Genomic DNA, 24,349 nt, shown 5'->3' on the forward strand with positions numbered 1-24,349 from the left:
GGGGGGGGAAGAGGGAGACGGGGGGGGAAGAGGGAGACGGGGGGGGAAGAGGGAGACGGGGGGGGGAGAGGGAGACGGGGGGGGGGGGAGAGGGAGACGGGGGGGGGAGAGGGAGACGGGGGGGGGGAGAGGGAGACGGGGGGGGGGAGAGGGAGACGGGGGGGGAAGAGGGAGACGGGGGGGAAGAGGGAGACGGGGGGGGAAGAGGGAGACGGGGGGGGGAAGGGGGGGGAGAGAGAGGGAGACGGGGAGAGGGAGAGAGAGATGGGGAGAGAGAGAGAGAGAGAGAGAGAGACAAGGGAGCGGGGGAGTGAGAGAGAAAGAGACAAGTGGGGGGAGAGAGACAGTGACAGACAGAGACGTGGGTGGGGGGAGTGAGAAAGAGGGAAGATGGAGAGGCAAAGATAGACAGGAGACAGAGAGAAACGGAGTAGGAAGGGGAGAGAGGCAGAGACTGACAGAGATGGAGGGGAGAGACACACACACACACAGACAGTGAGAGACGGAGAGAAACTGGAACTCTATTTCATTAGAATGGGTCCCGTCTGCGCCACACCCCCCGCCCCAACCACTGGGAGTGCTGAGGGGTGTTTAGTTCCACCCAGAGGGCCCAGGATCACTCCCCGTTGGAGGTCGGATGGAGAGGTGCCCCAGGGAGCCGGTTGCGGGGTTGTTAGACGGACTGAGCACAGTCTGGCCGGGAGAGACATACTTACTGAGCTGCGACTCAGGAAGGTGCGGTCTGGTTGTGGGTGGGGGGGGAGGCGGCAATCATTGTGACAACCCTTCCCCCACCCTAAATAAATCAGAAGAGGCCCTTCAGCCCAACGAGGCTGTACTAACGAAACCGCACCCACCGCAGGCTCCCCGCGCAAGGCCCAGCGAATGCTCCTACGTTCCCAACTCTCGCTCGGGTACTTCTTAAGCAGGGTTGTGGGGTCTTCCAGAGCTCTCAACCCAATATTACCCAGCCCCTCTCTCCCCCGCCATCCCAAGGGGCAACAGCTTGGCCCAGGACCACCGCACAGTCCTGCACGGCTGAAGGGAGAGGGTGAAATCAGACAGAACGGCGATGGCGGGGGGGGGGGGGGGGGGGCGGGGGTACAGAACCATACAGTGGGGAAATACCGCGTTCCCAAAAACGCAGCCAGCTGAATCCTATCTCTCAGTAACTGAGCTTAAACGCACGGGGCTCCTGGTTATGCGGGGGGCGCGGGGGTATGGGGGGGACGCGGGGTTAACGGGGGTATGGGGGCGTGCGGGGGGTATGGGGTGGAACGCGGGGGCGGGGGGTATGGGGGGGGGGATGCGGTGGGAAGAGAGAGAGAGAGAGAGAGAGAGAGAGAGAGAGAGAGAGAGAGAGAATCAGGTACAATAAAGAGACCGCGAGAGAGACAGATGAGGAGAGGGAGAGAGAGTGACTGTGAAAGGACATTGAGCCTCTCTCGTTACCACCCCGTGTCTGGGTGCAGATACCACAGCTTCCTCCACCATTACTGAGAACACGCTTAGATACAGCGTAAAGCTCCCTCTACACTGTCCTCCCCAACCACCTCCAATCAATACACTCCCAGGGACAGCACGGTGTTAGACACAGGGTAAAGCTCCCTCTACAGCTCAGAATAAAGATTTGCCAGAGACCCGGGTGAGAGTTTACGCTTTTTATTGGCATTTTTTTGAAGGCTTTATTCGAAGATGGAATCTTTCTTTAAAAAGGTTGCAGAGTAAATCTGAAGGCAGACGGGCTTTGTCTGTTACAGTCACAGAGCTGTCAGAAGTTTTCAATAAAAAAAAGGCTGGGAGAGCGGACGACAGTGAGGTTACACTGTCACAGTGTGCACGCGTGTCCATACTCCCCCGGCATTCCCAATCCACCAAGCTCGCCAACTGTGTCCCTGGGAGGGTCCGCGGCCTGCCCGAGACCCGTACCCAGGGGAGACTGTGCTGCCGGGGTGGTGGGGGCCAGGCTGACAGTCCTGACGAGGTATAACGGGAGAGATGGGCAGCCCACAGAGGGTCGAAAACGGGGTGATGGGGAAAACACGCTGGCAGCCAGGCAGACTGGAAGGCATGTGTCAGAGTGTGTGTGACAGAGAGAGAGAGAGAGAGAGAGAGAGAGAGAGAGAGAGAAACTGACCACAGAGGCAGACTGTGTCTGTGGGTGTGTTAATGCATCTGTGTCTGTGTGCGTCATGCATGAGAGGAAGAGACACATAGATCTCTTCCATTCAGTGTGTGCATGACTGCACGTATCTGTGCATATGAGGGTGGGTGTGTACATGAGAGAGAGAGAGAGACACAGACAGACACAGGGAGAGAGAGAGAAAGAGAGAGAGAGAGAGAGAGAGAGAGAGAGAGAGAGAGAGGTCGGACAGAGAGGAAGAGAGAGACACACAGAGAGAGTGAGGGACAGAGACAGAGAGACAGAGACAGAGAGACAGAGACAGACAGTGGGGACAGAGACAGAGGACAGACAGTGTGTGGGGACAGAGACAGAGAGACAGGCAGTGTGTGGAGACAGAGACAGACAGTGTGGGGACAGAGACAGACAGACAGTGTGGGGACAGAGGCAGAGAGTGTGTGGGGACAGAGACAGACAGTGTGTGGGGCAAGAGACAGAGGGAGAGGCAGTGTGTGGGAACAGAAAGACAGAGGCAGACAGACAGACAGTGTGTGGGGACAGAGACAGAGAGTGTGGGGACAGAGACAGACAGTGTCTGGAGATAGAGACAGAGAGACAGACAGTGTGTGGGGACAGAGAGACAGACAGTGTGTGGGGACAGAGACAGAGAGACAGACAGTGTGTGGGTGTGGGTGTACTGAAACCTGCCTGACACCAGAGTGAAAGCTCCCGGATGATGCAGCCTCCCACTGTCTGAGACACACTTTCCCACTGTCCCCTCAATCTCTGGGAGCCTGCTCCTGGGCTGAGTCAGGACGAGGGGGCACTTGGAGGAGACATCGGAGTCGTGTCTGGGGCCCTGAAGGGTGGAGGGTGGGGGGGTGGTGGGGAATCACAGTTCACATCACAGGAAGTAGTCGGCCACGGGTTTTTTGGAGGGGATGCCCCGGGTTTCCTGAGGAGCTGCCTCGAAAATGATGAACTCCTTCTGCAGATGCTCGTCCAGTTCCAGAATGGCTGCCACGTTACCACACCTTTTGGGGGGGGGGGTGTGGGGAAGAGAAGAGACACAGACACACAGCAGCCGTCAGCTTCGTAACCTGTGTCCCACCAACCCAGCGTCCCCTCCTCCCCTTTGCTTCCCAAAGTGATCATTCAGCCTATCTACTCACTACCCTCCGTATCTCTGTCCTCGCCATCCAATCTTCGGTGTGTAGTGCGCACCACACCCCTCCCCAATGCATCAAGGCGATTTACCCTCAGCCCTCCCTGACAGAGCAGCACAGCTTGGGAACAGGCCCTTCGGCCATCCGTACTGCGCTGGCGCCTTTCTAAACTTAAGAACCTTTTGCCTCTGTGCCCCCTGTATCCTGCGCCCATTTGTACACCTGGCAAGGTACCTCTTAAACATCATTACTGCACAGAAACTGTCCTCGGGGTGGCACCCCAGGACCCGGGAGCGATCGAATATCCCCGATAATCGAAGACTACGCACGACCACAGCGAACCCTGACCCCGCGGAGCTTCAAGACATTGATGTTCCTCCAAAAAAATCTACGCCAAAAGCATCAACACACCTCCTCAAATCAACACAAGTTACAGCGACAGACTGCAGGGGCAGGGGCGGTACACGGCACTGTTAAAGCTTATTTACCGAACAAATACTCAAACAATGCAGTACTTCCCAGCTGATAAAGTGCTGATTAAAACAGAGCTTGCTGTATCTGTCTCCACCACCTCCTCTGGCAGGTAGTTACTACACTCTGTGGGCAAACAAAAAAACACCTTACATTTCCCTATCCCTGTTTCACCTTAACCCTAAATCCTCTCCACACTGGCATTTCTACGCTGGGGGCGGGGAAGCTATCCATTCTATCCACTGCCTTGTATAAACTCTGCCTCACATCCTTCGATGTTCGAGTGAAAACGAGCCAAATCTCTCCTAGCAGGACCAGGCAACATCCTGCTAAACTGTGTCTGCGTCCTCTCCTCTGGTGGTGTGGGTGACCAGAACTGAACACAACATTCCTAATTAAAGTTCGATCCAGCTGCAACATGGCTTGCTAACCCTTTTATACTCGTGGGGTCAAAACGGGAGAATTCCCTCCCCGAAAGGGCGCTTTGCCAGTGACACTCACATCCTACAAAAAGAAATTCTAAAAAGTGCCCCACACTCTTACCCGACCACTTTATTCACTCGTGTTGCCAGTTTGAGAAAACTGTGGAGCTCAACGTCTAAATCCCTCCGTACGATCTTCACCCTAAGGGCTGTGAATCTGTGCAATTCCCGGCCCCGCGAGGTTACCTCGTTGAGTGTTTGAGGCAAAGGCAGAGAAATCTTTTGAAGAGTGAAGGAATTAAGGGTTAACGGCGAGCGGGTAAATGGAGCTGAGCCCACGATAAGCTCAGCCGCAGTGTGACTGAGTGGTACAGCAGGCTCGAGAGGGGCTGAATGGGCTGCTCCTGTTTCTCATGTTGATGCCTCTTGTATGTGAAGGCATTCACCTGATGCCAGATTCGGGAAATTTGGGCCGTATGTTCGGGACTGCTCCCGGTGCTGTGTGAGAGTGAACGTGAGAGCATGAGGTCTGGTGGCTGGAGAATCTCCAGTCTCTGAGGTACTAGGACACATACAAAGCGGGGCAGGGACTGCCCGGGGAAATGGGACGCAAAAGGAAAAGATCCCGCTGAGACCAGCAGATGGGGAGAATCAAAGCTGAGCATTGACGGTTCTTTGAAAGTCAAACAACAGGCAGGGCACTTGATCACCGCAACAGGGTTTAGTGATCTAGGGGAGAGGCTGAGGCGTACGGACCAACTCTCATTACTGAAACGTGGCTGCACGGTGGCCAAGGCTGGGAAATGGAATATTCAAGGGTCTGCGGCATTTAGGAAGGGCCACACAGAAGGAAAAGGAGGTGGGGGCGTGTGCTGAGGAGAAGCGACTGGGATCTGTAATCGAGTACAGAAACGATCTCAGATCAGGAGATGATTGTGTGGGATCTGTGTGGGCGAAGCTAAGGAACAGCAAGGGGGCAGCAGACACCTGATGGAGATAGCAGGAAGTGTGGATGCTGGAGAAACTGAGATAACAAGGTGTGGAGCTGGATGAACACGGCAGGCCAAGCAGCATCAGAGGCGCAGGAAGGGCTGACGTTTCGGGTCTGGACCATTCAGAAAATTTTCTGAAGCAGAGTCCAGACCCGAAACGTCAGCCCTTCCTGCTCCTCTGATGCTGCTTGGCCTGCTGTGTTCATCCAGCTCTACACCTTGTTATCTCAGGTTCTCCAGCATCCACACTTCCTGCTATCTCTAAAATGACTAAACTTTAGTTTAAAACATGGAGGGTGGTGAATCTTTGTGATTCTCACTCCAGCAGAGTTGTGGGAGGTCAGTCACTGAGAGACTTCTGATTCCCAGTGAGGTACGAGGTTATCAGATATGGGCTGAGTGCGGATTAAGCCAGACCGGAGCCGTAGGAGGCGCTCCGAGTGCGGTGTGACCGGGACGGAGCCGTAAGGACGCTCCGAGCGCAGTGTGACCGGGACCGGAACGGTACGTGGCGCACCTCTGAGCCTACAGGTTTTAAACGGGGATGTTGAGAACACGATTCCTGGTACCTCGCACTCACCTGTAGCAGTAATTTGGTGCTGACCAGACAGTTAGCACAGTTTCATTAAAGTGCCACTTGTAACCCTCCATCACCAGCTGGTGAGCGCGGCAGATCATGTCAATATCATTGGCAGCGTTGAACTGCGTGACCACGTCACTGCCAAACAGATAACCAGCTCCCCGCGGACTCACTCCCCACCCCGTTGTGTCTGAAAGTACAAACAGCGACAAAGTTAGACAAAGCCCTGGGGAGTGTGGGTGACCTCTGTACCCCGTTGACAGTCAGTGTCGCGCACCGCCCGCCACCCAAAAACCCATATCCCTGAGCCAGGGTGAGTTGGTGCCCCTGCTAAAGATCTGTGCATCACCCCATTGCCTGGTTACCTTCAGGGTCTGACCACAGGAGATCACACATGGGCCCATCGTGAGGAACCTCTTGTTTGCGATCTATTGTCCGAATTTGATCCAGTGTTTGTATCGAGGGTGAGAGGCCGCCGTGCACGCAGAAGATCTGGACACAGGCAAGGAGGCAGAAACAGTCAGGGCCGAAACCGGGCTCCCGAACGCCACCGCGCTTCCCTAAACTCCCTGCCGCACACAGTGCGCTGCTCACGCACACGCCCCGCCGTCACCCACTCCCCAGGAACACCCCTCCCACCCCAGGTGGCTGCAGCAAACACTCACTCTGTTGGCTCTACCCCGTCCGATCACCCTGCTCGAACCCTTCCCCATCCCCCCGACTCAATCCTCCGTTCACCCCCCTCACCTTCCCGTCGATGATAGCCGACAGACTGAGGTAGTCGAAGATTTCAGTGCAGTACCGCCACACCGTCACTGAGCCATACTTGCGCAGGCACTCGTCGTAGAAGCCGTAGACCTGGGTGATCTGTCGGCTTTCGTGATTTCCCCGGATCAGGGTGATTCTGTCTGGATATCGCACCTAAGGAACTCGGCAGAGACAAGAGAGACAGAATGAGAGGCTCAGGCGTGTTGTGAAGGCAGCAACCCGCACGCACTGCTCTCGGCTATTAAATACATCAAACAACCGGGGAGAGGACCACGGGGCAGGCAGAGATAGATCGAAGGGCGGGGGGGGGGGGGGGGCAGGAGGCAGAAACAGACCGAGGGGTGGGGGGAGAGGTGGGAGGCAGAGAAACACCAAGGGGGAGGGGGTGGAGACACGCAGAAACACACGGGGGTGCAGTCAGAGACAGGCTGAGGGGGAGGGGGTGGGGACAGGCAGAGACACACCGAGGGGGAGGGGGAGGGGGTGGGGGCAGGCAGAGAGACACCGAGGGGGAGGGGGAGGGGGTGGGGGCAGGCAGAGACACACCGAGGGGGAGGGGGAGAGGGTGGGGGCAGAGACACACCGAGGGGGTGGGGGGTGGGGGCAGGCAGAGACACAGCGAGGGGGAGGGGGAGGGGGTGGGGGAAGGCAGAGACACAGCGAGGGGGAGGGGGGGGGGAAGGCAGAGACACACCGAGGGGGTGGGGGTGGGGGCAGGCAGAGACACACCGAGGGGGAGGGGGTGGGGGAAGGCAGAGACACACCGAGGGGGTGGGGGTGGGGGCAGGCAGAGACACACCGAGGGGGAGGGGGTGGGGGCAGGCAGAGACACACCGAGGGGGAGGGGGTGGGGGTGGGGGCAGGCAGAGACACACCGAGGGGGTGGGGGGGGTGGGAGGAGGAAGAGACGGACCGTGGTTGGGGGGGGGGAGAAACGGGGGTGTAGAGAGGCCCTGAGGCAGGGTTGGGGGGGGGGGGGGAGGCAGAGACACACCAAGTAGGAGAGAGGGAGTGAGGGAGGGAGAGTGTGAGAGGGAGACAGAGAGAGAGACAGGAAGGACAGGGAATTGAGCTTGTCAGCACCACCTTGTGTCCTAGTGTGCAAAGTACAGCTCCATCTCCCATTACTCAGAATGGGGTAAAGCTCCCTCTACACAGTGCCCCCCCCACCCCACTCCCATCAAAAACTCTCAGGGGCAGGGACAGCACAACATTAGATAGCACTGACCCTCCGACAGCGCCCGCTCCCTCAGCACTGACCCTCCGACAGCGCCCCCTCCCTCAGCACTGACCCTCCGACAGTGCCCGCTCCCTCAGCACTGACCCTCCGACAGTGCCCCCTCCCTCAGCACTGACCCTCCGACAGCGCCCCCTCCCTCAGCGCTGACCCTCCGACAGTGCCCACTCCCTCAGCACTGACCCTCCGACAGCGCCCCCCTCCCTCAGCACTGACCCTCCGACAGCGCCCGCTCCCTCAGCACTGACCCTCCGACAGCGCCCCCTCCCTCAGCACTGACCCTCCGACAGCGCCCGCTCCCTCAGCGCTGACCCTCCGACAGTGCCCGCTCCCTCAGCGCTGACCCTCCGACAGTGCCCCCTCCCTCAGCGCTGACCCTCCGACAGTGCCCCCTCCCTCAGCGCTGACCCTCCGACAGCGCCCCCTCCCTCAGCACTGACCCTCCGACAGCGCCCGCTCCCTCGGCACTGACCCTCCGACAGCACCCGCTCCCTCGGCACTGACCCTCCGACAGCGCCCGCTCCCTCGGCACTGACCCTCCGACAGCGCCCCCTCCCTCAGCACTGACCCTCCGACAGCGCCCCCTCCCTCAGCACTGACCCTCCGACAGCGCCCGCTCCCTCGGCACTGACCCTCCGACAGCACCCGCTCCCTCGGCACTGACCCTCCGACTGTGCCCGCTCCCTCGGCACTGACCCTCCGACAGCACCCGCTCCCTCGGCACTGACCCTCCGACTGTGCCCTGCTCCCTGTACACAGCCCTCCCAAACACTTCACTGTCAGTGCGTGTTGCTGGATGTTGTGGTGAACCTGGTGTCCTGTGAGAGGGAAGGCAGTGGGAGCCGAGCGAGAATAGCCCAAAGCGAGACTGTCACCTTCTCACCTTCAGAGCAAGCAGCAGAAGGAAGGTCTCGACACTGTAGAAGCCTCGGTCCACAAAGTCTCCCATGAACAGGTAGTTGGTCTCCGGGACATCACCGCCCACCTGTGGGAACAGCAGGGGAAGCGGAAGGGAACAGGATGGGAAAGTGTGTCAGGGACGTCAACAAGGGGCAAGAAAGACTCTCCAAAATTCACCCCCCACCCCCCCATGTGCCTTGGGAACTGGCTTCAGGCATCCAGGCACAGTGCACCCCACGGAGAGTTCACACAACAAGCTGAGTGGCTGGGAGTAAGGGACAAGGGCTGGCGGAGGGAGGGCGGGGGCACACAAACTGGCACCTACCCTGAATAATTCCTTCAGGTCGTAGAACTGACCGTGGATATCACCACAAACCTGGGAGCAAAGAGAACAACCATCAGAAACCTCTCACACAACGTTCAAAAATTCTGGATTTACTGTTCATTGTAATCACTGACCCTCCGACAGTGCCCCCTCCCTCAGCACTGACCCTCCGACAGTGCCCCCTCACTCAGCACTGACCCTCCGACAGTGCCCCCTCACTCAGCACTGACCCTCCGACAGTGCCCCCTCACTCGGCACTGACCCTCCGACAGTGCCCCCTCCCTCGGCACTGACCCTCCGACAGTGCCCCCTCACTCGGCACTGACCCTCCGACAGTGCCCCCTCCCTCAGCACTGACCCTCCGACAGTGCCCCCTCCCTCAGCACTGACCCTCCGACAGTGCCCACTCCCTCAGCACTGACCCTCCGACAGTGCCCACTCTCTCAGCACTGACCCTCCGACAGTGCCCACTCCCTCAGCACTGACCCTCCGACAGCGCCCCCTCCCTCAGCACTGACCCTCCGACAGTGCCCCCTCCCTCAGCACTGACCCTCCGACAGTGCCCCCTCACTCGGCACTGACCCTCCGACAGTGCCCCCTCACTCGGCACTGACCCTCCGACAGTGCCCCCTCCCTCGGCACTGACCCTCCGACAGTGCCCCCTCACTCGGCACTGACCCTCCGACAGTGCCCCCTCCCTCAGCACTGACCCTCCGACAGTGCCCCCTCCCTCAGCACTGACCCTCCGACAGTGCCCCCTCACTCGGCACTGACCCTCCGACAGTGCCCACTCCCTCAGCACTGACCCTCCGACAGTGCCCACTCTCTCAGCACTGACCCTCCGACAGTGCCCACTCCCTCAGCACTGACCCTCCGACAGCGCCCCCTCCCTCAGCACTGACCCTCCGACAGTGCCCCCTCACTCGGCACTGACCCTCCGACAGTGCCCCCTCCCTCAGCACTGACCCTCCGACAGTGTCCCCTCACTCGGCACTGACCCTCCGACAGTGCCCACTCCCTCAGCACTGACCCTCCGACAGTGCCCACTCTCTCAGCACTGACCCTCCGACAGTGCCCACTCTCTCAGCACTGACCCTCCGACAGTGCCCACTCCCTCAGCACTGACCCTCCGACAGCGCCCGCTCCCTCAGGACTGACCCTCCGACAGTGCCCTCTCCCTCAGCACTGACCCTCCGACAGCGCCCGCTCCCTCAGCACTGACCCTCCGACAGCGCCCGCTCCCTCAGCACTGACCCTCCGACAGTGCCCGCTCCCTCAGCACTGACCCTCCGACAGTGCCCGCTCTCTCAGCACTGACCCTCCGACAGTGCCCCCTCTCTCAGCACTGACCCTCCGACAGTGCCCCCTCCCTCAGCACTGACCCTCCGACAGCGCCCGCTCCCTCAGCACTGACCCTCCGACAGCGCCCGCTCCCTCAGCACTGACCCTCCGACAGTGCCCGCTCCCTCAGCGCTGACCCTCCGACAGCGCCCGCTCCCTCAGCGCTGACCCTCCGACAGCGCCCGCTCCCTCAGCACTGACCCTCCGACAGTGCCCGCTCTCTCAGCACTGACCCTCCGACAGTGCCCGCTCTCTCAGCACTGACCCTCCGACAGTGCCCCCTCCCTCAGCACTGACCCTCCGACAGTGCCCACTCCCTCAGCACTGACCCTCCGACAGTGCCCGCTCCCTCAGCACTGACCCTCCGACAGCGCCCCCTCCCTCAGCACTGACCATCCACCAGTCCCCGCTCACTCGGCACTGACCCTCCACCAGTCCCCGCTCCCTCAGCACTGACCCTCCACCAGTCTCCCCTCCCTCAGCGCTGACCCTCCACCAGTCCCCGCTCCCTCAGCACTGACCCTCCACCAGTCCCCCCTCCCTCAGCACTGACCATCCACCAGTCCCCGCTCCCTCAGCACTGACCATCCACCAGTCCCCGCTCCCTCAGCACTGACCCTCCACCAGTCCCCGCTCCCTCAGCACTGACCCTCCACCAGTCCCCGCTCCCTCAGCACTGACCCTCCACCAGTCCCCGAACCCTCAGCACTGACCCTCCACCAGTCCCCGCTCCCTCGGCACTGACCCACCACCAGTCCCCACTCCCTCGGCGCTGACCCACCACCAGTCCCCGCTCCCTCAGCACTGACCCTCCACCAGTCTCCCCTCCCTCAGCACTGACCCTCCACCAGTCCCCGCTCCCTCAGCACTGACCCTCCACCAGTCCCCCCTCCCTCAGCACTGACCCTCCACCAGTCCCCGCACCCTCAGCACTGACCCTCCACCAGTCCCCGCTCCCTCAGCACTGACCCTCCACCAGTCCCCGAACCCTCAGCACTGACCCTCCGACAGTCCCCGCTGCCTCAGCACTGACCCTCCACCAGTCCCCGCTCCCTCAGCACTGACCCTCCACCAGTCCCCCCTCCCTCAGCACTGACCCTCCGACAGTGCCCACTCCCTCAGCACTGACCCTCCACCAGTCCCCCCTCCCTCAGCACTGACCCTCCACCAGTCCCCGCTCCCTCAGCACTGACCCTCCACCAGTCCCCGCTCCCTCAGCACTGACCCTCCGACAGTCCCCGCTGCCTCAGCACTGACCCTCCACCAGTCCCCGCTCCCTCAGCACTGACCCTCCGACAGTGCCCCCTACCTCAGCACTGACCCTCCGCCAGTCCCCGCTCCCTCAGCACTGACCCTCCGCCAGTCCCCGCTCCCTCAGCACTGACCCTCCACCAGTCCCCGCTCCCTCAGCACTGACCCTCCGCCAGTCCCCGCTCCCTCAGCACTGACCCTCCACCAGTCCCCACTCCCTCAGCACTGACCCTCCGCCAGTCCCTGCTCCCTCAGCACTGACCCTCCGCCAGTCCCCGCTCCCTCAGCACTGACCCTCCACCAGTCCCCGCTCCCTCAGCACTGACCCTCCGACAGTGCCCGCTCCCTCAGCGCTGACCCTCCGACAGTGCCCGCTCCCTCAGCACTGACCCTCCGACAGTGCCCGCTCCCTCAGCGCTGACCCTCCGACAGTGCCCCCTACCTCAGCGCTGACCCTCCGCCAGTCCCCGCTCCCTCAGCACTGACCCTCCGCCAGTCCCCGCTCCCTCAGCGCTGACCCTCCGACAGTGCGGCGCGAGCCCTCTGACAGTGCCCACTCCCTCGGCGCTGACCCTCCGACAGCGCCTACTCCCTCAGCACTGACCCTCCGACAGTGCCCGCTCCCTCAGCACTGACCCTCCGACAGTGCCCGCTCCCTCAGTGCTGACCCTCCGACAGTGCCCCCTACCTCAGCACTGACCCTCCGACAGTGCCCGCTCCCTTAGCACTGACCCTCCGACAGTGCCCCCTACCTCAGCGCTGATCCTCCGACAGAGCCTGCTTCCTCAGCCCTGACCCTCCGACAGTGCCCGCTCCCTCGGCGCTGACCCTCCGACAGTGCCCGCTCCCTCAGCACTGACCCTCCGACAGTGCCCCCTACCTCAGCGCTGATCCTCCGACAGCGCCCGCTCCCTCAGTGCTGACCCTCCAACAGTGCCCCCTACCTCAGCGCTGACTGTCCGACAGAGCCTGCTCCCTCAGCCCTGACCCTCCGACAGTGTCCCCTCCCTCAGCGCTGACCCTCCGACAGTGCCCCCTCCCTCAACACTGCCCCTCCGACAGCGCCCGCTCCCTCAGTGCTGACGCTCCAACAGTGCCCACAACCTCAGTGCCAAGCCTGTAGCCAACACAGTTAGCGACCACGCTGTTTGAATGGGATGGCAGAGGGAAGGAGAAGTCTAGGGGATAAGTGAATGGCCTGGGGGGGGGGGGGTGTCGTGCCTACTCACCGTCACTGGAGAATCGACCTGTTGCACATTACTCTCCTCCACTAGGATCTCCCTATATGTGCACACACAGAAGAAGACCCATTAGCATCAGCTCCGATGTAGAAACGAGACATCAGGGAGAGCAAGAGGAATGTCGTTCCCAGGACAGGAGGGTGGGTGGGTTTCTGGGTGCGGTGGAAAGAGGGTTGGGGAACAATCTAAGGCCCTGGGGAGCATCGCTGGGGGTGCAGATACATAGTTCCCTGAAAGTGGGGTCGCAGGTAGACAGGATGGTGAAGAAGGCGGCATTTGGTATGCTTGCTTTTATGGGTCAGCGCATCGAGTAAAGGAGTTGGGAAGGTCACGTTACTGAACATTGGCATACTGTGTGCAGTTCCGGTCTCCCTGCTGCAGGAAGGAAACTTAAAATAGGTCGGAGAAGGTTTACAAGGACGTTGCCGGGGTTGGAGGGTTTGAGTTACAGGGACAGGTAGGATAGGCTGGGACTGTTTTCCCCGGAGTGTCCGAGGCTGAGGGGCTGACCTTATTGAGGTTTATAAATCATGAGGGGCATGAACAGCGTGAATAGACAGGGTCTTTTCTGTAGAGTGAGTGAGGCCAAAACTAGAGGGGCACAGGGTTAAGGACAGAGGGAAAGATTTAAAAGGAGCTTAAGGAGTAACCCTTTCACACAGATAGTGATGTGAGCGACAACATTTAAAAGGCATCTGAACGGGGACATGAACAGGAAGGGTTTAGAGGGAGATGAGTCAAATGCTGGCAAATGGGGCTAGATTAACTTGGAAGATCTGGTCGGCGTGGATGGGTTTTTTTCCATGCTGTCCGCCACTCTGATTGTTATTAAACCCTGTTAACTGCACGCAGGCCACTTTCTACTAAAAGTGATCAAACCAAACACGCCACAAAGAACATAGAACATTACAGCACAGTACAGGCCCTTCGGCCCTCAATGTTGTGCCGACCTGTCACACCGATCTGAAGCCCATCTAACCTACACTATTCCATGTGCTTGTCCAATAACGCCTTAAATGTACCTAAAGTTGGCGAATCTACTACCGTTGCAGGCAAAGCATTCCATTCCCTTACTACTCTCTGAGTAAAGAAACTACCCCTGACATCTGTCCGATATCTTTCACCCCTCAATTTAAAGCTATGCCCCCTCGTGCTTGCCGTCACCATCCTAGGAAAAAGGCTCTCCCTATCCACCCTATCTAACCCTCTGATTATTTTATATGTTTCAATTAAGTCACCTCTCAACCTTCTTCTCTCTAATGAAAACAACCTCAAGTCCCTCAGCCTTTCCTCGTAAGACCTTCCCTCCATACCAGGCAACAGATGGGGATGGTGGGTTAAAAGGCAGGGCGATAAAGTGAAGGAAGTATTTTGCAAATCCGGGGGAAATAAAATCTCTGCAGAGGAAAGCGATCAAGGTGACTCATCTGCGAGTGAAGAGCTTAAGGATAAGACTGGATTAGAGACAAGAAGCTTACCTTGTTACTGAGAATAGCAACGGCCAGGATTGGGGAGGATTTTAGAATGCAGAGATGGGAGCGGACGATCGAGATGGTGCAGGTGGGGGAGGCGCAGAAAAGAGAGGGAGGCGGAGGCTGGCAGAAAGCCACAGGAACCTCACCCACAGCAGCAGCAGCACCAACCTGGCTTTGGCACAGAGGGCTTTCACTTCGTTCTCCTTGATGAGCTCACACTGCCGAAGCTGTTCAATCTGTCGGTCCAGATCGCTGATCTCTGTCATCGTGGAGGGAGCGAGCTAACAGGGAGGTGGCCGGAAGACATTAACAGGACTCTTACAGGCAACAACACAAACACACGCACAGACAACAAACCGAAATGAGGTGCCCACTCTCCTGCGGGGTACAGGTTCCCCATAGCCTCCATTGCCCGTAGCACTTCCCACTAGCAGGGCTTTAACAAAAAGAGGGGGCTTCAAAAGGAGAGACATGGCCTTGCAAAGGAAAAGTATATGACAGCATTACAGGGCCGCAATTTTAATGACAATGCTCAAAGTGGGGTGGGGAGACCCAGCACAGAGGGGGAAGAGAGGGATAAAAGACTAAAAGGAATGGCTGTTTACTGCATAGCATTAAAAACAAATGAACTAATGGTATAAATACAGGTTAATGGGTATGATCTTACAGCCACTGCAGAGATCTTGTTACAGCAAATCAAAGCTGGGAACTAAATAGTCAGGGCTTTGGGCATTTTCTAAAGGGCAGACATGGATGAACACAGTAGGCCAAGCAGCATCTTAGGAGCACAAAAGCTGACGTTTGGGCCTAGACCCTTCATCAGAAAAGGGGGATGGGGAGGGTTCTGAAATAAATAGGGAGAGAGGGGGAGGTGGATCGAAGGTGGATAGAGGAGAAGATAGGTGGAGAGGAGACAGACAAGTTAAAGGGGAGGGGATGGAGCCTGTAGAGGTGAGTGTAGGTGGGGAGGTAGGGAGAGGATAGGTCAGTCCGGGGAGGATGGACAGGATGAGGTTAGGGTGTAGGGAATGGAGGTGAGACTTGAGGTGGGAGGAGGGAATAGGTGAGAGGAAGAACAGGTTAGGGAGGCGGGGACGAGCTGGCTGGTTTTGGGATGCAGTGGGGGAGGGAAGATTTTGAAGCATGTGAAATCCACATTGATACCATTGGGCTGCAGAGTTCCCAAGTACAATGTTTAGAAAGCATTTAGATAAGTACATGAATAGGAAAAGTTTAAAGAGATATGGGCCAAACACAGGCAAGTGGGAATGGTTTAATTTGGGAACATGGTCAGTGTGCACTGGTTGGACTGCAGATTCTGTTTCCATGCTGTTTGACTCTATAATCCACATGGGTGTAGTTATGGAATGAAAACAGGACGAAAACACTGGTAGGAGTAGATTATAAGCCCCATAACAGCTAATGAAGTGGGTAAATCAGGAGATAACGAAGGCGTACAAGAATTGCAGCATGTTAGCCATTGGTGAGTTTAATCTTCAGGTAAATTGGGAAAGGCAGATTAGAGGCAGTCACAAGGGGTAAATTCATAGGGTGCACTTGGGAGAATTTTCCAGAACAATACGTCATGGATTGAAGCAGGGATCAGGCTATTTTGGACCTGGTGATGGTCGATGAGACTGACTATATGATCTGAGTAAAAGTTCTCCTGGGAAGCCCCAGGAGTAATAAGGACGGGGAGTGAAAGGTTGGCCCTTGTTTCAAACTGAATGGAGTACAAACGTCAGGAGATTTTGCTAAAACCATACGAGACACTAGTCAGGCTACAGCCAGAATACTGTGAACAGTTTTGGGGCCCTGTATCTGAGGAAAGAAAGGCTGGCATTGGAAACAGTGCAGAGAAGGTTCACTCAGCGATGGAGGGGCTGTCTCAGGGAGGAGATATTGAGTAGGTTGGGATCTGTTTATAAGTTTCTAAGAATGAGACACAATCTTATTGAAACATCCAAGGGAACTTGACTGGGGAGATTCAGAGAGGTTTATTCCCCTTGCAGGAGAGTTCAGGACAAGAGGGACGTCATCTGTGAATAAGGGGTCGCAAATTTGAAGACAGAGATGGGGGGGGGGAATTTCTTCTCTCCAAGGGGAAATGAAGCGGTGGGAATACTTTACTGCAGAGAGCTGTTGAGGCTGGGACATTCAGTACATTCGAAGCAAAGAGAGATTCTTAATCAGCAAAGGAATACAGAATGATTGGTGGTGGGGGAGACGGGAAAGTGAAGTTAAGGATCATCAGATCAGCCACAATCTCATTGAATGGGACAGCAGACCCTTTAACCCTATAAACCAACATCTGCTCCCAAGGCTTGTGGAAGGGTCTAGGGCCAGAGGGCATCACCTTAGAATGAGGATTCATCCATTTAAGGAGAAATAGAGCTATATGTCATTGAGTGGCGTAACAGGCTAGAGGGGACGAATGGCCTCCCCAGCAGACCCCTTCCCTTTCCAGGCGCGAACGCCCCCACTGCGCCTGCGCAGTACTCCCCATCGTCCGGAGATTGCCGAACCCGTCTGCGCTTGCGCACTGACGTGCCATGAAAGGGGTGCCAAAGCGGACCGAAGACCGGTCGCGGCTGCGCGGTTCCATCTTCGGGAACAGCCGAACGCTCCCGAGCCAACTGCGGCTGCGTACTTCCATCATCGAGGATTGCCGAGCCCTCCCGAACCGGCCGCGGCTGCGCACTAGTCCGTTCCGGAGATTACCGAGCTACGGGCCCGGGATCAGATGCGGGGGGTGGGAACCGGACTACGGCGGCGACAGCAGTAAAGCGGACCCAGCCTCATACGTTTCCCCCACCCGTCGCCACTTATTTTTTCTTACCTTTGCTGTTTCTGTCGCCTCCCCCTCCTCGAGGCCTCACGGCGTACAGCCAGCACAAAGATGGAGAGGGAGAAAGAGCGCAGAACGCGCTTCGGGCCGACCTGAATACAAGATGGCGGCGGGAGGGGTAGAGGGAAGAGAGGGCAGCTAAGGCGCGTGCGCCGAGCAGCGCCGCCCATGCCGTCAGGGCGCATGCGCACATGGGCCGGCTGAAGAGGCGGGGCCGAGTACTGCGCCCGGTACATGCACGCGCTTCCGGATTCCCAACTGCCGGAGGGCGACCGTTACGTGTGACTGTTACCTTCTCCCTACGCGCCTCCGCCATATTGGTGAGGGGCAAGAAGGGGGGGGCAACCAAAGTGGCAGGTGGTGAGGGGCATCTTTCACCTTCCCCTCCCCCACAATCCCATTGGGGAGGGAGCCATTTGGGCATCTTCACCCCCCCCACAGGGAGAGGCAGGGATATCCTTAAACCCCCTCAGAGAGAAACGGGGGGCATCTTTACCCCTCTGGGAGAGAGAGGGGGGCATCTTTACCCCTCTGGGAGAGAGAGGGGGGCATCTTTACCCCTCTGGGAGAGAGAGGGGGGCATCTTTACCCCTCTGGGAGAGAGGGGGGCATCTTCACCCCTCTGGGAGAGAGGGGGGCATCTTTACCCCTCTGGGAGAGAGGGAGTCATCTCCCCTCTGGGGGAGAGGGGAGCATCTTTACCCCTCTGGGAGAGAGGGGGGCATCTTTACCCCTCTGGGAGAGAGGGGGGCACCTTTACCCCTCTGGGAGAGAGGGAGTCATCTCCCCTCTGGGGGAGAGAGAGGGGGGCATCTTTACCCCTCTGGGGGAGAGAGAGGGGGGCATCTTTACCCCTCTGGGGGAGAGAGAGGGGGGCATCTTTACCCCTCTGGGAGAGAGAGAGGGGGGCATCTTTACCCCTCTGGGGGAGAGAGGGGGGCATCTTTACCCCTCTGGGGGAGAGAGGGGGGGGCATCTTTACCCCTCTGGGGGAGAGAGGGGGGCATCTTTACCCCTCTGGGAGAGAGGGGGGCATCTTTACCCCTCTGGGGGAGAGAGAGGGGGGCATCTTTACCCCTCTGGGAGAGAGAGGGGGGCATCTTTACCCCTCTGGGAGAGAGAGGGGGGCATCTTTACCCCTCTGGGAGAGAGAAGGAGTCATCTTTACCCCTCTGGCAGAGAGGGGCCATATTTACCCTTCTGGGAGAAAGTGGCCCTATTTAGCCCTCTGAGAGAGAGAGGTGCACCTTTACCCTTCTGGGAGAGAGGGGCCATATTTACCCTTCTAGGAGAGAGGGAGTCATCTTTACCCTTCTGGGAGAGAGGGAGTCATCTTTACCCCTCTGGCAGAGAGGGGCCATATTTACCCTTCTGGGAGAAAGCGGCCCTATTTACCCCTCTGAGAGAGAGAGGTGCATCTTTACCCTTCTGGGAGAGAGGGGGTATTTTTATTCCCCACCAGAGAGAGAGGGGGGCATCTTCACTCCTCTGGGAGAGAGAGGGGGGCATCTTCACTCCTCTGGGAGAGAGAGGGGGGCATCTTCACCCCTCTGGGAGAGAGGGAGTCATCTTTACCCCTCTGGGAGAGAGAGGGGGGCATCTTTACCCCTCTGGGAGAGAGAGAGAGGTGCATCTTTACCCTTCTGGGAGAGAGGGGGTATCTTTATTCCCCACCAGAGAGAGAGGGGGTATCTTCACTCCTCTGGGAGAGAGAGGGGGGGCATCTTCACCTCCTCTGGGGGAGAGAGGGGGGGCATCTTCACCCCTCTGGGAGGAGAGGGGTCATCTTTACCCCTCTGGGAGAGAGGGAGTCATCTTTACCCCTCTGGGAGAGAGAGGGGGGCATCTTTACCCCTCTGGGAGAGACTGAGAGAGGTGCATCTTTTACCCTTCTGGGAGAGAGGGGGTATCTTTATTCCCCACCAGAGAGAAAGGGGGCATCTTCACCCTGCTGGGAGAGGAGGGGGGCATCTTCACCCCTCTGGGAGAGAGGGGGGGTCATCTTTACCCCTCTGGGAGAGAGGGGACCATATTTATCCTTCTGGGAGAAAGAGGCCCTATTTACCCCTCCGAGAGAGAGAGAGGTGCATCTTTACCCCTCTGGGAGAGAGGGGCCATATTTACCCTTCTGGGAGAGAGGGGAGCATCCTTACCCCTCTGAGAGAGAAAAGGGGTTATCTTTACCCCTCTCAGAGAGACAGCAGGCATCTTTACCCCTTTCAGGGAGAGAGGGGGCATGTTTGTCCATCTTAGAGAGAGAAAAAGATGGGGGCATCTTTACCTGCCACCAGAGAGAGAGAGGGGGGCATCTCTACTTCCCTCAGAGAGGGAGAGAGAGAGAGAGGTGTTTTCACTGCCCCCCAAGGGGAGAGAGGTGTTGTCTTTACCCCCCTGACCGGATGAGAGGTTATCTTTACCCCCCTTTAGAGTGAGAGGGGCATCTTTAACCCCTTCAGATAGAGTCATTTTCACCCCCCCCCTTGGGGAAATAGTGGCATTTTTCAGTCCCCCAGAGAGAGAAGTAACATTTTCACCCCCCCCCACCTCAGAGAGAGAGTGAGGGTATCTTCGCCTTCATCCTGCATTACTAGAGAGAGGGCACTTTGACCCTCCCTATGTCTTCTACACCCCCCCCCCCCCCCCGCCGCCCACAACCTCCTTGCCCATTTCTGACAGTGGCATCTTCACTCTGCCCTTTCTCCCCCCCCCCCCACTTGAGAGAGAGAGAGAGTGGGGGGGGGGACATATTCACCTAATACCCACATCCCTGCCCCCTCCCCCCGAAAGTGGGAACAGCTCCCCCCCAGTGTCAGTGGTACGGAGAGATGTCTTTGGACCTGGTAAGGGCCTGTCACTTGTGTATCTGTCTGTCTGTCTGGGGCTGGAGATCCAGCGCGCCTTCCCAAGTTTCGATTAATTGTGCCCACGTGTATCTCCGGTGCAGTGAATAATGTTTTGTTGTGCGTGCAGTACAGGGCACATCGTACCACACAGAGTGCGTTTGGGTCTTAGGACAGAGCGAGGAATGCAATACCATGGCTTGAGGAGAAGGTTCGCAGAGGGTGAGATCAACATCAGCTTCGAAAATTGGAGTGGTCCGTTCAGAAGTCTAATGAAAGCAGGGAAGGGAGTCATTCTTGAGTCTGTTGGTCTGTGTGTTTAAGCTTCTTCCTCCCACAGAAAGAGGTTATAACCTGGGTGCAAGGGGTCTTCAATGTTGGCTGCCTTCCCGAGAAAGGGGTAAATATAGATGGAGCCCGTGGATGGAAGGCTGGTTTGTGTTATGGACTGGGCTGTGTTCGCAATTCCCTCTCGTTCTGATGGCCCTGGGCAGAGCAGTAGCTGTACTAGGCCACGATGCCTCAGGATAGAATTCTTCCTAAGGTGCGTCAGTTAAAATCAGTAGTTGCTGGCACAGACACACTGAGGCACGTAATAAAAGATTGGAGCCTCATCCAGGATTATTTTGAAAGAGTGAGAATTTGTCAGATGAGGAAAATCCGCCCGGTTCTGTCACGTGATTGTGAAATGCGACTGGAAATTGCAAAGGATCCTCTGACAGCCTTGAGTGGACTCCTGAAAAGCAGATGACTTGAGTCGGGAGAGCAGGCTGGGGCTGGATTTTGCCTGCTGAAGGTAGGAAGGCAGAGTGTGGAATTGTGCTCGGGTTGACTTGAATTACAAGAGAGATTGGGAATTTGTTCTTTGAGAAAATCCTGGGACGTATTGTTTTACATGCCAACCAGACAAATCATACCTTACCTAAGTAGATCAGGATAACAGAGTGGAAGTGTTACCGCTACAGAGACGATGCAGAGAAAGATCAGCTCTAATGTATTGCGAGGCTCATTCATAAGTCTGATAACAGCAGGGAAGAAGCTGCTGTTAAATCTGTCTCAGAGCCTCACAGCACAGAAACAGACCCTTCAGTCTGTGCCGACCATGTTCCCAAACTAAACTAGTCTGAAGAAGGGTCTCGGCCCGAAATGTTAGCCTTGCTGCCCGTCTGATGCTGCTTGGGCCTGCTGTGTTCATCCAGCTCTACACCTCGTTATCTCGTTGTCCCACTCCCTCCAAACCTTTCCTATTCACATACCCATCCAAATGTCTATCAAACCATGTAGCTCTACTGCACCCACCACTTCCTCTGGCAGTCCATTCCACACGCGAAACACCCTCTTGTGTCAAAAAGTCGACCCTCGTCCTTTCTGAAATTTTCTCTTCTCACCTGAAAACATGCCACCTGGTTCAGAATCCCTCACCCGAGGGTAAAGACCTTTGCTGTTCACTTTAATTAATTTGATTTGATTTACTGTAGTCATGTGTACTTAAGCACAGTGAAGATTATTGTTTTGCCCTATCGCAGTCAGATCATAGGGTGCTTGGAACGAGGCGTATGCCCCTCATAACTTATGAACCTCTATCAGGCCAACCCCAGCCTCGTACACTCCAGTCAAGAAAGTCCAGCTTTTGCATTATAATTCCAACCCTCCATTCCCAGCAACAGCCTGGGAAATCTCTTCTGAGTCCTCTCCAGCTTAATTATATCCTTTCTACAACAGGGTGACTGGAACTGGATACAGCACTCCAGAATACGCCTCACCAACAGCCTGTACAACCTCGACTTGACCTCCCAACTCCTATACTCAAAGGACTGAGCAAGGAAAGCCAGCGTGTGAAATTCCTTCTTAATCCCCCTGTCTACATGGGACACAAACTTCAAACAATTATGTCTCGGAACCCCCAAGGTCTCTCTGTTCTACAACACTACTTAGGACCCGGCATTGATCATATGAGCCTTGCCCTAGTTCATTTTACCAAAATGCAAGACCCTTGCATTAATCCACATTAAACTCTATCTGCCCCACCTCAGCCCATTGACCCAATGGATCAAGATCCCTTTGTGATCTTCTTCACTGTATACTAGATCACCAATTTTGATGTCCCCTGCAACCTTACTAACCACACTCTCTACCTTCACATCTAAATCATTTATGTCAATGGCAAACAAAGTGGGCCCAGGGTTGATCCCCGTGGCTGGTCACAGGCCTCCAGCCCAAAAAACAACCGTCCACCACCTCTGTCTCCTGGCATCAAACCGACTTTGTATCCACTTGGCAAGTTTTCCCTGAATCCCATGTGATCAAACTTTACAAATTAATCTACCATGCAGAGCCCAGTCAAAGGCTTTACTACAGTCCGGCTAAACAAAGCTTACTGCTCTGCCCTCATCTGTATTTTTTGGCTACTTCCTCAGAAAACTCAGTCTAGTTTGTGAGACACAATTTCCCTCACACATAACCTACTTGCCTGTCCAAATGCATGTAGTTCTTTCAGAATCGCCTCTGACAATTTACCCACCATCGATGTACGTACCATTTGTTGGGCACTCCAGGGAGAGGCACCATCAGACTGTGAAACCCACGATCAAGGCAGACTGTCGCCTACATTTGCTATCGGACATTTCCCCAAAAAACATGCCTCATAACGCTGATGAAATATTTCGAGGTGCACGTGTGACGCTAAAGCATACGCCAGGCTGAGTGTTGGAAAATGAAAGCAGAGTAGTTAGGTTGACCAGTGTGGACCTGGTGACCTTTTTTTAAGGTTTCCGTGACCACCTGACTCTATGGAAAGGGAGATTTTGGGATTATAATCAGCCTTTCAACACTTTGTTACTGTTGTAGGACCTAAATAACAGTGCCCCATGTAGTCACAGCTACGTTTTCCTGACTGCAAAATGTTGACGGTTTCTCACCAATTTGGGTAGGTTTGATAAGATTGGATAAAGCCGGGCGGGGGAGGAAGGATATGTTTTAGATTTGGTAGTTTGTGTCACAGACCTTGTGATGAAATACACGTGGTGTTTTCCCTCCCCCCAGGCTAGGGCAGGTTCTTGACCCTATCATATTCTGTACTCCTGAAGGCTACTAAATTTGAACAAAGGGCTGCTTTGAAAACCCCAAGACTGTGGAAGAACTTGGTGCCCGTTTGAAAACCCAGTTTCTGAATCTCATTGTGTGTGGTGTTTACACTGCTACTTTGTTCAGGCAGTGAGTGGGGGGTGGTGGTGTTGGGAGATGTTTTGGAGGTAGCAACGCCCCGGGGTTGGGGGATGCTGGGCGCACAGTGAGATTTGGCCCAGCAACATGGAGCTGTTTGGTTTTCCAGTTGTCTTTGCCAGAGGTCACAAACCTGGGCAGTAGCTCTGATTGGTTCCTGGGTGGCTGGAAAGGCAAAGGTTGTGTGTGTGTGTGTGTGTGTGTGTGTGTGTGTGTGTGTGTGTGTGTCTGCAAAGTACTTGAAGCCTGAAATTAATTGCCGCTCTCTGCTCGCTGTAAGCCGTTACCTTTAAGCAAGTAATTAAGAGGCTGTGCAGTGTGTGTACCAGTCACCCCGTGCCGCTTGCAAAAGAAGTGGAAATTAAAAAAAACTCCAGAGAAAGGAGATGAAAACACAGAAAGATGAGCCAAATGATGTGGGCGGGTGCTATTGAACTGCGTTCCCCATGTTTGTTTTCCCAGCCACTCATGAAACCAGTGTTTTGCTGTGTGTCTGTGTCCATCTGTACATGTGTAAGGGGTTTCAAACGGCATTACAGAACATTACGTAAGAGGACCTCATGCTGATCCTGTACGTTGTGATACCTTCTCATTGGAAGGTAGATATTTCTAATAAACAGTAGTTTCTTGTTAAGTAATGGAACCTAGCCAGGGCTTACCATTCACCTGATCAATTCAGACAGATCATTTTGGGAGGGCCGGCGCACGAGGGTGCGGGAGCTGTCGGAGGGCCGGCGCACGAGGGTGCGGGCGCTGTCGGAGGGCCGGCGCACGAGGGTGCGGGCGCTGTCGGAGGGCCGGCGCACGAGGGTGCGGGCGCTGTCGGAGGGCCGGCGCACGAGGGTGCGGGCGCTGTCGGAGGGCCGGCGCACGAGGGTGCGGGGCGCTGTCGGAGGGCCGGCGCACGAGGGTGCACCATACTCTCTGTATTGAAGTGGGGTTTTATGTCTGAGGTACACACTATGATCTCTGACATGTCCCACATGTTCCGGGAGGATCCCTTAGTGCTTTCTTCTGAAGTAGCAGTTTTCAGTCCTGATGACCCTCACTCTGAGTGCCATTCCCAGAGACTTGCTGGAACTGGCAGCTTTACAAATTTGAGACACAAGACAGGCACCGGTTAAATATCTTCCAGATTTATTACACTC

At 56.5% G+C, this 24,349-nt stretch overlaps 1 protein-coding gene across 2 annotated transcripts; it reads right to left on the bottom strand.

The window, feature by feature from the left end:
* Window positions 1–1,646: 1,646 nt before the first annotated feature.
* On the bottom strand, window positions 1,647–17,281 carry LOC125450164 (serine/threonine-protein phosphatase 4 catalytic subunit). Of its 2 annotated transcripts, XM_059643304.1 has the most exons (9): window positions 17,131–17,281; window positions 14,460–14,572; window positions 12,805–12,856; window positions 8,984–9,034; window positions 8,642–8,743; window positions 6,501–6,674; window positions 6,119–6,245; window positions 5,754–5,943; window positions 1,647–3,156 (listed from the first exon to the last, which is right to left on the bottom strand). In XM_059643304.1, the coding sequence occupies exons 2-9, from the start codon at window positions 14,555–14,557 to the stop codon at window positions 3,027–3,029; spliced, it is 924 nt and encodes a 307-aa protein (XP_059499287.1). In that variant the 5' UTR covers window positions 14,558–14,572; window positions 17,131–17,281; the 3' UTR covers window positions 1,647–3,026. The 2 variants fall into 2 exon arrangements, with proteins under 2 accessions (XP_059499287.1, XP_059499288.1); XM_059643305.1 differs by lacking the exons at window positions 14,460–14,572; window positions 17,131–17,281 and adding an exon at window positions 14,055–14,103.
* Between the last annotated feature and the right edge of the window lie 7,068 nt (window positions 17,282–24,349).

Source organism: Stegostoma tigrinum, chromosome 50, assembly GCF_030684315.1.
Source record: "Stegostoma tigrinum isolate sSteTig4 chromosome 50, sSteTig4.hap1, whole genome shotgun sequence".
Lineage (NCBI taxonomy): Eukaryota > Metazoa > Chordata > Chondrichthyes > Orectolobiformes > Stegostomatidae > Stegostoma > Stegostoma tigrinum.

Bases quoted from the DNA above. Each gene is read 5' to 3' on its own strand.
- LOC125450164 (XM_059643304.1), bottom strand. From the start codon at position 14,557: ATGACAGAGATCAGCGATCTGGACCGACAGATTGAACAGCTTCGGCAG. The intron at 9,035-12,804 runs GTGAGTAGGCAC...CTTTGCTCCCAG, and splicing joins AGGTCGATTCTCCAGTGACG to GTTTGTGGTGATATCCACGG. The intron at 8,744-8,983 runs GTAGGTGCCAGT...CTGTTCCCACAG, and splicing joins ACCTGAAGGAATTATTCAGG to GTGGGCGGTGATGTCCCGGA.